The 13,966-nt window shown below is 42.1% G+C and overlaps 1 protein-coding gene across 2 annotated transcripts in view; it reads left to right on the plus strand.

Annotated features, from left to right (window-relative positions):
• Positions 1-10,957, plus strand: part of card11 (caspase recruitment domain family, member 11) — a 41,264-nt gene extending 30,307 nt beyond the window's left edge. For both annotated transcript variants that reach the window (XM_050069624.1, XM_050069623.1), the window contains exons 22-25: positions 752-934; positions 3,569-3,690; positions 5,268-5,383; positions 10,548-10,957. In XM_050069624.1, the coding sequence (XP_049925581.1) occupies positions 752-934; positions 3,569-3,690; positions 5,268-5,383; positions 10,548-10,752 (626 nt within the window). In that variant the 3' untranslated portion in view covers positions 10,753-10,957. The remainder of the gene's footprint in view (positions 1-751; positions 935-3,568; positions 3,691-5,267; positions 5,384-10,547) is intronic.
• The last annotated feature ends 3,009 nt before the right edge of the window (positions 10,958-13,966 follow it).

Here is a 13,966-nt window from a genome sequence, read left to right on the forward strand (position 1 = left end):
TCACACCTACGGACAATTTAGAGTTATCAATTAACCTAGTCCCCAATCTGCATGTCTTTGGACTGTGGGAGGAAGCCGGAGTGCCCGGAGAGAACCCACGCTGACACGGGGAGAACATGCAAACTCCGCACAGAAGGGCTCCCACACCCGGGATCGAACTGGCAACCCTCTTGCTGTGAGGCGACAGTGCTAACCACCACACCACCGTGCCGCCCCTCGTATAGAGTTGTTCTTCATAAATTCATAATATGTCTGAGGACAATGTTGATATTCCCAACAGTCTCATCTTTTTCCTCGGTCATTATGTCTCTGCATTTGCTGAGGTTACATGACCCACTTGCTAACTTGCTAAATTGTTAGCTTCTGTGACCATGTTGCCATCACCTAGCAGCAGTGCTCTCACAACTTACCACTTGAACGCAAAGCATATCATGCACACGACTTCCCATGTGGTAACCACAAGCTCACAAAGTTAATCTGAGGGCAGCAGTACAAAGAGACAAATTAAGACTATTAATGTTGTCACGTTTGAAACGGTCGATAAGAATAGAAAAAAGCTGAATTGCCATTTAAAGAGTAAATAATTAAAGAATTTGAGATGTCAGCTGAAGTGTATAAGCAGTTGAAATCTATGGATTAAAATAACCTGCCTTGTGAACCTTTAGGCTTCCTTAAATCTTTCTGCCCTGCGTGTATCATTAAGTGTTCCTCTTTCTGTGTTTGCATGCTGTCTTGTGTGGGCTGTAAACAGACACTGCTGACCCAGACAGTGAGCTGAGCCGGAGTTTGAACCTGATTCCCTACAGTACAGTCACCCCCCAGCGGACCCAGAGGAGAAGGCCGGTCCTATTCAGTCCAGCTGCTCTGGCCAAAACCATTATCCAGAGAATACTCAACATGGGGGGAGCAATGGAATTCAACACCTGCAAACCAGGTCAGTGTGTGATGGGAGGAAGCAAATTCACCGTGACATGTGTCATTTTGTTTAATGAAAATCAAGTTTTTAGCCTTGTTAACATCTCCATGTGGTGTTTTTAATATAATACAAGATTTATAATGAGCGAAAAAGCAGTCAAAGCCAGGGCTTATCTTCGTTGCCTTGGAACTGCAGTGTACCAATAACAGTCTGAAAACATGGCTTCAGACAGACAGGCTGTGTTACATCACAAACCTAAGGAACCAATCCCATCAGCATCAGCTTTCCATGCCTATTTTAGAGTTGGCAGTTAGGAACAAGGTTGAACTAAAATTAGCAACACATGAACTGATTGATAATGTGGTCAAGCTGAAGGCTCATGTTATAGATTACTAGTACATTTCTGACGTTGACGTTCGATGAGCAGAGTCGAAGTCAGGGAAAGTCGTAGTGGCAGGAAAAGTGGGACTGATTACAGAGGGCCCCAATGGGAGGGTGGCCCGTGAATAGCCTGGAATGAAAAGTTCGGCTTTGTTTGAAATGTTTTAATAAATAATTAGTGCTGTAACTAAAATATAATTGGCTGATTAAATCAATTGAAAGACTGAACTTTGTATTAGAAAAAAAATGTGGAAGCTCTCTGAGGCCCATGTCATCCTTTTAAGGTGCAAGATAGTTAAGTCTGCCCTTTTAATAGGATTTGTCAATAAATGCAATAAAAGATGCGTGAGAGAGACGCGGATCAAGAGAGTAAGGCAGAATTTATACTTCTGTGTTGAATCAACGCTGTAGCCTGACGTATAACTACACGTGGCGGCGATGCAGACCTCCTGTCTGTTTCTGTAAGCTAAAACCATTTCCCTCAGTGGAAACAAAGCTTTTATTTACTTTAATTTCGCAGATAAGAAACAATAAATTGTGAAGACAATAAAGCCTCCACAAAAATAGTACTTTAAGTCTTGTGTGTGATTTATCCTGGCTTCATATGAGCAGAGGAAATCTCTGCTCGTCACTAGGCTAATTTATACAATGTAAAATGCCATAGGAGTGTGCTAATAACGTTAGCATGTTGCATTTGTTTGGAAAACGTGTCCAGCAAAAGACATGTACTTAGTCTGTGAATGCTGCGAGTTATGGTGAAGCTGATTTGTGTACTTGTGTTTGAAATTGCTACTATAAAGCCATGTTTAAAGTGTGTTTTGAATCAAATCAAATTTATAGCCCTTCACAGAAACCTCCGCTGCCGACTAGTTTTCTGGAGCTGTAACTGCAAGGCAACACAGACACACCACTGCACAAGTATAAATGCTCACAACGGTGTAGGGTCTGCTGCACAAGTATAAATCCCCCGCAAGGGCATTGTGCCCAGAGAGACTGCTCAGGCACAGTGTCCAGAATTTGGTGCTATGCCCCTGGTTGAAGGTGAGCAGGTATGCTCAAGCTGAGGGCGTTCAGCTGATGGTTGGAAGGAGATAGAGGCAGGAACTCATTTGCATACTCGGTAGAAAGGTGTTGCAAAGGTGTAGAGTTACATCTAAAGACCCTGTCCCACTGGACAAAAAAACACCCTCTAACATGGCTTTTGTGTTGATTGGGAAAGTTACAATGGGCACTCACTCCTGGGACTCTGCAGTCGTCACAGGTATTTATACAGCTCCAAAAGGCTCCAATCAGCAGTGATGGAAACATGACAACCCCGGTGGATCCCTCTCCTGCTGTGATGCAATGACACGCTGCCACAAAATACCATCCGTCTCTGTCAAAAATTGAGCACTGTTCAAAATTAGGTTGGCACAGAGTTTGAGAGAGACACTGAATAAGTACCAGATATTTAAAACAGAGGTAAACACCTTGACATTTTCATTGGCCCCTGTGTTGCTTTCTGCCATATATCAACTCTGTATTCTGGCCTGTCTGTGACACTGAGTGTGACACACCAGAGAGGCACACTCATCTACTGAAGAGCCAGCTCTAGTCTACTGGAAGTGGGAAAGCAGGCCTAGTTTTAACGGGTTTTCCCATATTCAAAACCACCCCATACAAGCACTAATTTTGGTGGAAGAGGAGTATAAGCCATTTTAAGGCGTGACTGGATTTTTTCATGGGAAAAAACCCCTCTAAAATGTCCTTTTGATGAACAGAGAGGAATTTTTAGGGGTGTGATCAGTGCCAGGACAGGCACTTTAATGTCATAGAGGTGGAGGAGGTAGTGAGAAGGAAGGGAGAAGAAAGCTACTATTGGGATCCAGGTCAGGTATTGTACTGCACTGTGGTGTAAATGTTAAGGAGCGTAACTAGAGAGACAGCGGGGGCAGGATGGAAGATGGCCTAGTTGATAATTAGGAGGATGATGCACGCTGATGATGCTGATGATAACAACAACAACACAGAGGAGTTTAAACCTCCATTTAGGGACACAGAGAATGAACACTGCCGTCCCATGACAAACAAACCGTCCCCATGGGGTCCAACAAGCTGCTGGTGCACAGAGTCGAACATCTGGTACACCAAGAGACTGTGGGACGTCTGGAGATTCCCCAGGGCAAAAACCTCAAGAGTTTCTGTTCCTTGTGCACCAAATGTACCGTGGTGATCATTGACAAATGAAAGTTTCTCAGCTTTTAGAGTTCATGATATATTTCTGTATTTTAGACACCCTGTCCAAAGAAGAGTTTCATCTGAAACAGAACGTGGAGCCCTTCATTCACTACAAAGAGAAACAAGCCACATTTGAATGCATCACCCGAGAAAACATAGAGGCTGTTGCTTCTAAGGTATTTGATTAGTGTGTGTGTGTGTGTGTGTGTGTGTGTGTGTGCCTGCATTTTTCTGCTTAAAAAAAAAAGGTTCCTCATAGTTAGAAGTGTTTGTACGTAATGCAATAGTTTGAAACACCACTCTGAAATCTGTGCTGTATGTATGTAGCCGGAACCAGCAGCTGATTAGCTTAGCATAAAGACTGGAAACAAAGGGAAACAGCTAGCAAGGTTGTGTTTGTAACAAAGTCTGCCTCATACCTCTGCAGTTTTCTAATAAGAAAGTTAAGTCTTGTTTGTTCCCACAGAGCAAAAAAATGAAAAAGCCAGTTTGTGGTTTGGCAGGTTGTTTTTTGTTGCTGTAAATCAAATGGGATACTTCTGTTTGTACACTTACATGTAGTTTATAGTTTATAGGTTATATTTTTTGCACAATTAAAACACAAAAAAGGCAGGAAAAATTAATACTTCTTATTAAGAACTCAAAAGTACAGACAGCTAAAAGAACAAACATAAAATAATGTCTAAAATAATGATAATAAAATATTAAAATTGACCTCTACAAGTCATAAATTTAGGAAGATGAAGATCTGATGATTTACGAGTGAATTATGAATTTAACTGTAGATTATCTGTAAAATAAGTCATGAACAACTCAGGAATATTTCGTTCACTTAAAAGTATTTTGTAAATGAAAACGTATTTGAAAAATATTAGTGTCATAAATAGTGAGAATCTGAAGTCTCTGAAATAAAGGTGCAGATCAGATGTGTGACTCTAATTGGGTTGTGATCCTAACACAACGCTTCTGGAGGACCAAAATTTTATGTTAGTTGGAAAAGCACTTGCCCAGACTACATTACAATATGAAAGAGAGGGATAAATCAGACTATCATAAAGGGTTAGGAGATGACTGACCCTCATTATTTTCACTAACCCATTCAGTTTGTTTGCTCCAATTCAAACTCTCATCAACAAAAGTGCCCCAAATGTTGTATTGGACAGTTGAGGCATCTTAATAGACTCAATTATAACTTTGAAGAAATCTTTAGAGTATATTTTTTTTGCTACTAAAGATGATTAAGTTAGATTATCTTATATTTAAATATATTGAATTGGAGAGAACAAGGGTTGTGTCATCTGCAAACATTATTGGGGAAAGGCTATTTGAGACATTAGATGAATCATTTATATGAATGAGGAATAATAATGGTCCAAGTACACTGGCTTTGTGATAAGCTAAACTAAGCTAACACTCCTCTGGCTCTAGCTTCCTATTTAGTGCACAGACTTGAGAGTGGTGTTGTCATTTAACTCTCCGCAAGATGTGAATAACTCAACTTCCCAAAATGTTAAACTGCTGCGTCAAAGAAACCAGAAACTGTTGTAAGATCCTTTTATTTGTTTGATGTGAAACATACCAGCATGTCCTTTTAAATCCTATCAATCTGGCAAAATGCCGTCTGATAGAGTGTGTTTTTCTAATTGTGTTATGTGCTTATCTGTGCATTCGATCATGTACTGTGTGCCAGTGTCTGCATCACACAGCATAAATCTGCATTTATTCAAAGCCCACTGTTTCCACCCGTCACCAGGGCAAACACTGCCTGCTGGAGGCTGAGCTGAGCTGCGTCAAAGACCTCCTGCGGAGGGAAATCTACCCAATCATCATCCACGTCAAGATCTGTGAGAAAAATGTCAAGAAGTTACGGTAGGCCCAACAAACCTCACTCATTCTCACACGTTTAGCAAGTGCCTGTTACCCACAGCTGCAAACCACAGCTCATTTTCCAAATGCAAATACGTCAATCCTCGCATGACATTTTGACTTCATGGCATGCAGTAGGTGAGAGCGAACCAGCTTAAGTTTGCTGTTTGACTTTGTGAATGGGACAGTTCACCCAAAAACCACATATTTTTCCTCTTACTTTTAGTGCTATTTATCAGTCTGGATTGTTTTGGTGCGAGCTGCCGAGGGTTGGAGATATTGACTGTAGACAGGGACGTCAATATAGACAGTGCAGGTAGTGTGGTTGCACTGGGGCATTGGGCCCTCCAACAATGTGTTAGGTGGAGAATGGGCCCTTATGAGTGACTTGCACCTTGAAAATATGCCTGTGTTCAAAGAGAAACTCTCATTAAATAAAAAAAACAGTGCTATTTGCTATATGCCCTTGAAAAAAGCAAACCCAGCTCCTGCATGTTTATCTTTATTTGTAAAACAGTCAGTAGCATCTATAACAAAATTATATGCTTATTTTATGACTGTAAATCAACTTCTCCATTAATTAAAATAATCTATAACTGTAAATCGACTATTAAAATTGTTAAATTGAATTAATAATACCTTAATTTCCTACTTTCTTTGGTATTTTTTGTTACATACAGATATGTAATGATGATTTCTGGGTAATATGTATGTTGATGTTATCCAGTGTTAAAGGAGCAATAAGCGAAATTCATCATTTCTAGATTGAAGGAATTAAAAAATCACTATGTGAAGAACTAGAGGTGTAATTTCATCTGGAGTATAGCATTTTCGAAGTGAAATGGCGGAGTCAAATGTCTGTTTTAATTAGTGTTACAGTAACGTTAGGCACATGTTGCTATGTCGATTCAATTAAATTTAATGTTACAATCGTAGCATGGGTTAATGTCCGGAGCTTGAGTTATTAGCGGCTCGGTCCCAGCAATGGGTCAGGCGTTACGGTTGTGTTAGGTGAGTAGCCCGGCAGCCCAGTTAACATTTGCAATTACCTTTGTTAAATGTAGCCCAGCGGGCAGCCTGTCGGCTGTGTTTAGCTATTCCCCTGCCTACTTCAATGATGATGGTACCTGTAATAAATGTAATATATTTGCTGAGATGGAGGCGAGGCTCAGTGACTAGAAGAGCTGGTAGAAGCGCTCCATAGCTGTAAGTTACTCCAGTAGCCGTAGTAGCTCTAGTGCTAACTCCAGGAGCTAACGCTAACGTCCCTACTCTGCGTGAGCCGGAGCTATGAGCTGCGGGCTCACGGAGAAGAGTAGAAACGTTAGCGTGGAAGCCGACTAGTGCTAATGTTAACGTCCCTACTCTTCTCCGTGAGCCTGGCGGGCTCGCGGGCTCGCGGACTCATGGCTCCGGCTCACGGAGAAGAGTAGGGACGTTAGCGTGGCAGCTGACTAGTGCTAACGCTAACAGGAAAGCAGGGAAATAGCTAAACACAGCAGAGACTGAGTGAGTGAGTGAGTGAGTGAGTGAAAGACATCGCTAGCTGCTAAACTAAGCCAAACTTAGTTGGCTGTTTAGGTTTTATTTCCTCGCCCCTGTGGCGAGTGAATCTGCCTGTAGTGAAACCGGGGCTAACCGGTGCTTCCTCCTCAGGCTCCACTTCACTCAGCTGCCAGCACAGCCAGTTAGCCTCCGCTAGCTTCCCAGCTAACGTTAGCCCCGGCTCTCCGTTTGGATCCAACCAGAGCACCGAGCCCTGGTTTGTTATTCAGGTTAATGTGGGAAGAAGCAACGGATATATCGGGCCGCTGAGTGAAGTGGAGCCTGCAGAAGAAACACAGGGACCGTCTGGATGTGATAGTCCGTGGAGATGCTGCGGTGCTCGGTTGCACAGACGAGGCGAGTGGGGGGGTGTTGGAGAGCAGAGGTAGAGGGAGGAGTGGCTCATGACACACTTTGTTTTGGTCTACAAGCAGTGCACAACAGCAAACCTAGCGGTGAAACGATTTCGCTTTTTGCCCCTTTAAGTCTCGGATCATATGATGAGACGATATGTGCACGAAAGTGTGCACTAGGACCCATCTTAACTACCTTATGTCATTGGCCGTAGGAGCCTGGTCTCACTCCGAAGTCGTCGAAATCCAGCGCTTGGGTAGTGACTTGCGGCATCAGAAACCAACGAAAAAAGGCGTCCTTTAATGTAGGCATGATGCGCAGCCGGTTGCTGTTATAGTTCTGATGGCATCAGGGGAAACATGGCGGGACAAGGACGAAAGTTAAGGCGGTGAAAGTCCGAGTGGGGTGGGGGGAGGGGTGGTGGAGGATGGGTCCAACAAACGCTGACTTTGACCTGAGAGAGTGGTGTTCGCGTCCCGTAAGATTCTGAAGCTACACCCTGTTCTTTTGTCCTAAACCCAACCCTGTGACGAGGTCGGAGTGAGAATGCGTTGGCCGTAGAGATGTCTGCCTTCTCTCCAATATAATAGAGCTAGATGGCACTCGGCTTGTGGTGCTCAAAGTGTCAAAAACATACATTTGAAAAACTCAACAGCAATGTCTCTTTCCAGAAATCATGACCCGGTTACTCAAGATAAACCACAGACCTTGTTGTGAGCAGTTTCATGTAGGAACTATTGTCTTTCTACTAAACTACACCCACTAACTGTTTCATCATGCAGAAGGAAATGTGCATCTACCCATGGACGAGAGGCTTGTGCTCGTGACAGCACGAGAGGTGAATGTTAATGGTGTCCTCCTTGGCTGAGCTAGTTCAGTGGTGCTAGATGAGCTAGCTGTGGAAACACTTAATTTTTATGCTGTGATACAGTATAAAAATGCGCTTTGAGCATTACAAGCTGAGTGCCATCTAGCTCCATTATATTGGAGAGAAGGCAGACATCTCTACAGCCAATATCTCCAACACTCGGCAACTCACACCAGAAAAATCTAGATTAATAAATCGCACTACAGGTAAGAGGAAAAATAAGTATCTTTGCTTTGGGTCGAGACCCTGCCTCCTCATATGAGGACATCACAATCTAGGTTTGCTGCACCTTACACTGTACTTCATTCTACTTAACTCAGACCTGTGTCCTCGTTCGTGGACACTTTTTGTCCCATCTAGTGGTAGTAAGAGCCCAACACAATAATCCATGTAAAAACAAGATGGCAGCCATCTCTGCCAAGTCAGTCTGCACCAACAGAAAAGTGGACAAGGTGCAAAACCTGGGGCCTGTATCACGAAGCGAGATCAACCTTTCCTGGGTTACCCAGACCTATCCTGGGTTGACTAACCCTAACAGTGGCAATCAGGATAATCGGTATCACGACGCTGGATATCAACTCGGTAACTCAACCCAGAGTTGCTTTATCAAGAGCCGTGAACGCGCACGCAGCGGACCAATCACAATCATGAGAGAAGCGCAGCGTCACTGAGCGTCCTCACAGAGCGTCCTCACAGAGCGTCCTCACAGAGCGCCGTATGTGCGGAGGAAAAAAGTATGTGAGGGATGAATGATGTTTAGTTTTAGTTTAGATTAGTTTATTTGCACATAATGTTAAAAATAAAATTGACAAGATTAAAAAAAGAAAAGTGCCAGAGAGGTTAGAAGCCACTAAAAGCTTATCAAAGAAATTCCCCTGTCAAAACATCAATCAAATCACATAACAGAGAAGAAGAGGAAAGAAGAAATAGAGGAGGAGAGAGGGAAAAATCAAGACAAAACAAGGTAGCAAATAAAATGATGTGTAGGTTAAATGACTCATCACTGGTTCAAGTAGCTACAGTACCTGTACCTGTACATCTGACACTGATCACACCCTTGAATCCCATGAAATCAATGCTGCGCAGATGAACTGCGTNCAAAATGTTGTCACTAATTAATGGTGCTATTAAGTGTCTGCAAAGTATCAGTTTCTTTCTTATGAAGGGGTGGAATGAAAGTTCCACTTCTTTCCACTCCTTTTTGAACAATCTTTTCATTGACTGTTGTTTTTGCTTTCTTTTCTTTTTTAATGTTCAAAATAAACTTTCAAATCAAAATCAATCAAATTAATTAAACTTCCCGTCATGACTGGGCTGCATTTCTGTCAGCCATCAACATCTGATTGGCCAGTGGGTGGTGCTTTTTATAGGATCAGATTCAACCCTGAACTTAACCTGCTCCGGAGCAGGATAGCCGTTCAGAGTAAGTTACCATGGTGATCTACCCCGATAAGAACTGAACCGGCTTCATGAGACCGAAAACCCAGGGTTAACCCTGAAGTTACCTCGCTAAGACATTAATCCTGCTTCGTGATACAGGCCCCTGATCACATTGTATGGTTGGAACTTGTTTATATATGATGAATAATGTTTGTAGTTTGATATGGCAACAAATTTGACCAATTTTAGCAACGGTAACAGGATAAGCTAATAAGGAAGTACTCGTCTGAGGACACTGGGTCTTTATTGTTGTCTCATTTGAGGACGTTGGGACTTCTTCATGACCAGACTGTCTCTACAGAGAAAAGGACCTCCCTGTCTTGGAGTATAAAAAGAGGAAAATTGATGCTGAGACATTGACATAAACAGTTTATTCTTTATTACACACTGCAACTATCAAAATAAACCCAGTGTCTGTTATTACACACTGCAACTATCAAAATAAACCCAGTGTCTGCATATGAGGACATCTTTTGTCTAAAACTACTTCCTGTTCAAAGACAATGTTTAGTTTTTATATTCATCAGGTCGAACATGACAGAAGCTGAGGTCTCAGGAGGTGAAGCATTTATATGTGCTGCACAGTAAATAGTTGTAAAGTTGAAACAGTGATGGGAGCAGCTGAACACAAGCTTTTCCTGTCCACAAATGTGAGAACTGAGCATCTCACTCAAAGCAGCGTGTCCTGCTGTGTTTCAGTTTAGTGTGTTGATAATGTTGTCAGTGGGGATGCATGTTTACATGTCAACAAACCCTGATGCCTGACGTATACTCTGGTGGATTGTACCTTCAAAAAGACAAATAGAATACAAACCCATTATTGTCTCTCTGATAACGACAACAAAGTAGACAAACCACTGTTGCAAAGCATCTACAGGATTTCATCAGAGATCACGGGTTCCAAACATCACCACACTCACCACCGCAGAGCTGCTTCCTTCCTGTTTCCTGTCCACACAGGAAGCTGCCTCTACGCGTGGAGTCGGAGGAGGAGTTTGTGAAGCTGTGTCGGGCGAAAATGAAGGAGCTGGAGGGCATTCCCTGCCTCTACGCCACCCTGGAGCCCGAGGCCTGGGCAGGGACGGACGACCTCATCAGGGTCATCAAGGAGCGGATACAGGAGGAGCAGAAGAAGACGATCTGGGTGGAGCAGGACCTCCTGTAGACACACACACACAGATACACACACATGAGAATGTGTAGCTGAGCACCATAAACACCCCTGTACATCATGCTTTTATGCATATACTATATTTATGCTCAGACTCAAAAATGCACTCACACTGCTTCATTAGAATAAATGCATTATATATTTTGTAAATGTGTGCCGTCACTTTGATTTAGACAAATAAACATATGAAAAATGTTTAACGGGTCTTTTTTTTTTTTACTTTAAACTGAAGCATTTAAAGGGAAGATGTTCAGAGTTCATTAATATGAGCTGCACTTTCAAGTTCAGTGTGATCGGAGTTAACTTTGATGCTACCGTCCTCTAGTGGCTGATGTCAGGCTCTCACATGATTAAGAGTCAAGTCAAGTTGAATTAAATCACATCAACCTGTTATTTATTTATATACGATGGGATTTTTTTTGCAGATTTGTTACGCAGTGCTTCTCCTCAAAATGTTACAGAAATAGAAATGTTACATAAACCGGCAAATCGTTGCTATTTTAACTGAATAAAGTAGAAGAGAACTGAGCGTTTAATGTTCTGGAGGACACAGTACAAGCCTGCACCACATCAGGAGACAGGAAACTGCAGCTTTACATGGACACAAGTGTTTTAAAGGGCTCATCAGTGTTTTAATATAAAGGGAAACATAAGTGTGGTGGCAGTAGCTCAGTCCAAAGAGACTTGTGTTGGGACCCAGGGGAGGTCGCCAGTTTAAGTCCACATCTGGACCAAGTATGGAGCGTGGACTGGTTGCTGGAGAGGTGTCAGCTGGCCTCCTGGGCACTTGAGCAAGGCACTGACTCCCCAACCACTTGTCCATGGGCAGCTCCCTCACTCTGACATCTCTCCATTTAATGCATGCACATGTTCTGTGTGTGCATGTGTCTGTATATCAGGCCTGTCTCCAAATCCTCCTGAGACCCTGTGTCCTCATACAAGGACATCACATTTCGGGTTTACTTGACCTTGTACTTGATTCTACTTAACTCAGACCTGTTGTCCTCGTTCCTGGACACTTTTTGTGCCATCTAGTGGTAGTAAGAGCACAATACACTAATATATGTAAAAAGATGGCAGCCATCTCTGCCAAGTCAGTCTGCAGCCGATCCCGACACAAAAGTGGACAAAACCTGATCACATTTTATGGCTGAAACTTGTTTATTTATGATTAATAATGTTTGTAGTTTGATACGGCAACAAATTTGACAAATTTTAGCAACAAAATAAGACACTGTTAATTAGGAAGTACTCATCTGAGGACATTGGGACGTAATTATCGTTGACAGTGTGTAGTTTTTTATACTTATCACGTCCTACTGATCCCAAATAGCTAGGAGAAACTAAAAATGCAAACCAAACAAAAGTTCGGGTCTCAGGAGGGTATGACAACAGATTAAAAATAAAAATTGAATTTCCTCTCTGGGATTAATAAAGTATATCTTCTTCTTCTTCTTCTTCTTCTTCTAAGTGTTAGTGATGTAAGTCAGTGGTTTTGAACCTTTTTTCCCACCTGACCACTTTAATATGAAGCAACATCTCCGCTGTCAGCAGTCAAATGTCTATAAGTTGAAAAAATAATTTCCTCTTATCAGATTTCATTTGAGTAATTTCCTGAGGCTATACCACATTACGCAAGAAAGAAAGAATGCTTAGAAATAACGTCTGATGAAGAAATCATATTCTTAACATCAGGTTTTAGCTGTTGGCTGGTGTTAGTGTGTGTGTTTTAAAAGGCAGTTGCAGGTTCCAGTCGTGAATTCAGTTTTTTGTGGCGCTACTCTTTCACTTTTATTACATCATGAACTGTGCATTGAAGCTGCTATGTTTTTATGCCTGTTTCATGTAAATATACATAGTTTTAAGCTTTAAATAAGATCACAATCAACAATAATATCCTCCAAGCTCACTGATTTTAAAGGACTAGCTCACACCGAAACCAAAAATACACAATTTCCTCAGACCTGTACTGCTGTTTATCAGTCTAAAAATCTACCCAATCATCATCCACGTCACGATCTGTGAGAAAAATGTCAAGACATTGCAGTAGGCCCGACGAACCTCACTCAGTCTCACACGTTTAGCAAGTGCCTGTTACGCAGAGCTGCAAACCACAGCTCATTTTCCAAATGCAAACACGTCAATCCTCGCATGACATTTTGACTCCATGCAGGAGGTGAGAGCGAACCAGTTATATGTCTTTAGAACACAGCTGTGGATTTGAATCAGTTAGCTGAGTGTAAACCCTTTAATTTCTGGAACATGGCTTCACATCATCAAATCTCTCCGTCTGCATCTGCTCTAGTCACTTAATTGATTTCTGCAGCTTATAAATCCATGTGTAGACATTTTTTTTTTCAAAGGCCACCAGAAGGTCCAATTTGACAGAAATGGGCAGGCAGGCCAGAAGGGGATTTAGAGTAACCTGTTTCATAAGGGAGCTGGATAATCTCTTCATCTGCAGGGAAAGACATGCATACAGAGATATGCAGTATTCCCAGAAATGCTCAGCCACAGTAAGAAACCCAAACACTGTATCAGCTTTAGTTTAGTTTGTACTACTGCATTTTTGCACCATGTAGTGAAATACAAAGCCTTATATTTACACTACTCCTACACTACATAAAGTAGTAAATATATGAAAGTGATAAACATGATAAAATGTAATCTACATCTACAGCTACACAAGAACGTAGGTTTCGCTTCAACATAAAGGGTGTTACAGGGTTTGGGGGTCTTCTGCTAGAAAAATTTTGAGCATAAAACACTTATTTTCCTGCATTCTGGTGTATTCTATGCACCAATTTGAGCTGTTTTGCCTCAATCTATGGTGTAAATGTCTTTGATTTGTCAAAAGTCCTTTGCTACTTACATGTTTTAATTGGGGTAGGCAAATAAATCTACACCTATATATAGGCTACATGTACAATATACACCCCCTTTTGCCCTCAGAGCTGCCTTAATTCTTGGTGGCATAGACTCAACAAGGTGCTGGAAACATTCCTCAGAGATTTTGGTCCATACTGACATGATGACATCACACAGGTGCTGCAGATTTGTCAGCTGCACATCCATGATGAGAATCTCCCGTTCCACCACATCCCAAAGGTGCTCTATTGGACTGAGATCTGGTGACTGTGGAGGCCATTGGAGTACAGTGAACTCATTGTCATGTTTGAGATGATGTGAGCTTTGTGACATGGTGCGT

The sequence above is a fragment of the Epinephelus moara genome, chromosome 18 (genome assembly GCF_006386435.1).
Source record: "Epinephelus moara isolate mb chromosome 18, YSFRI_EMoa_1.0, whole genome shotgun sequence".
Lineage (NCBI taxonomy): Eukaryota > Metazoa > Chordata > Actinopteri > Perciformes > Serranidae > Epinephelus > Epinephelus moara.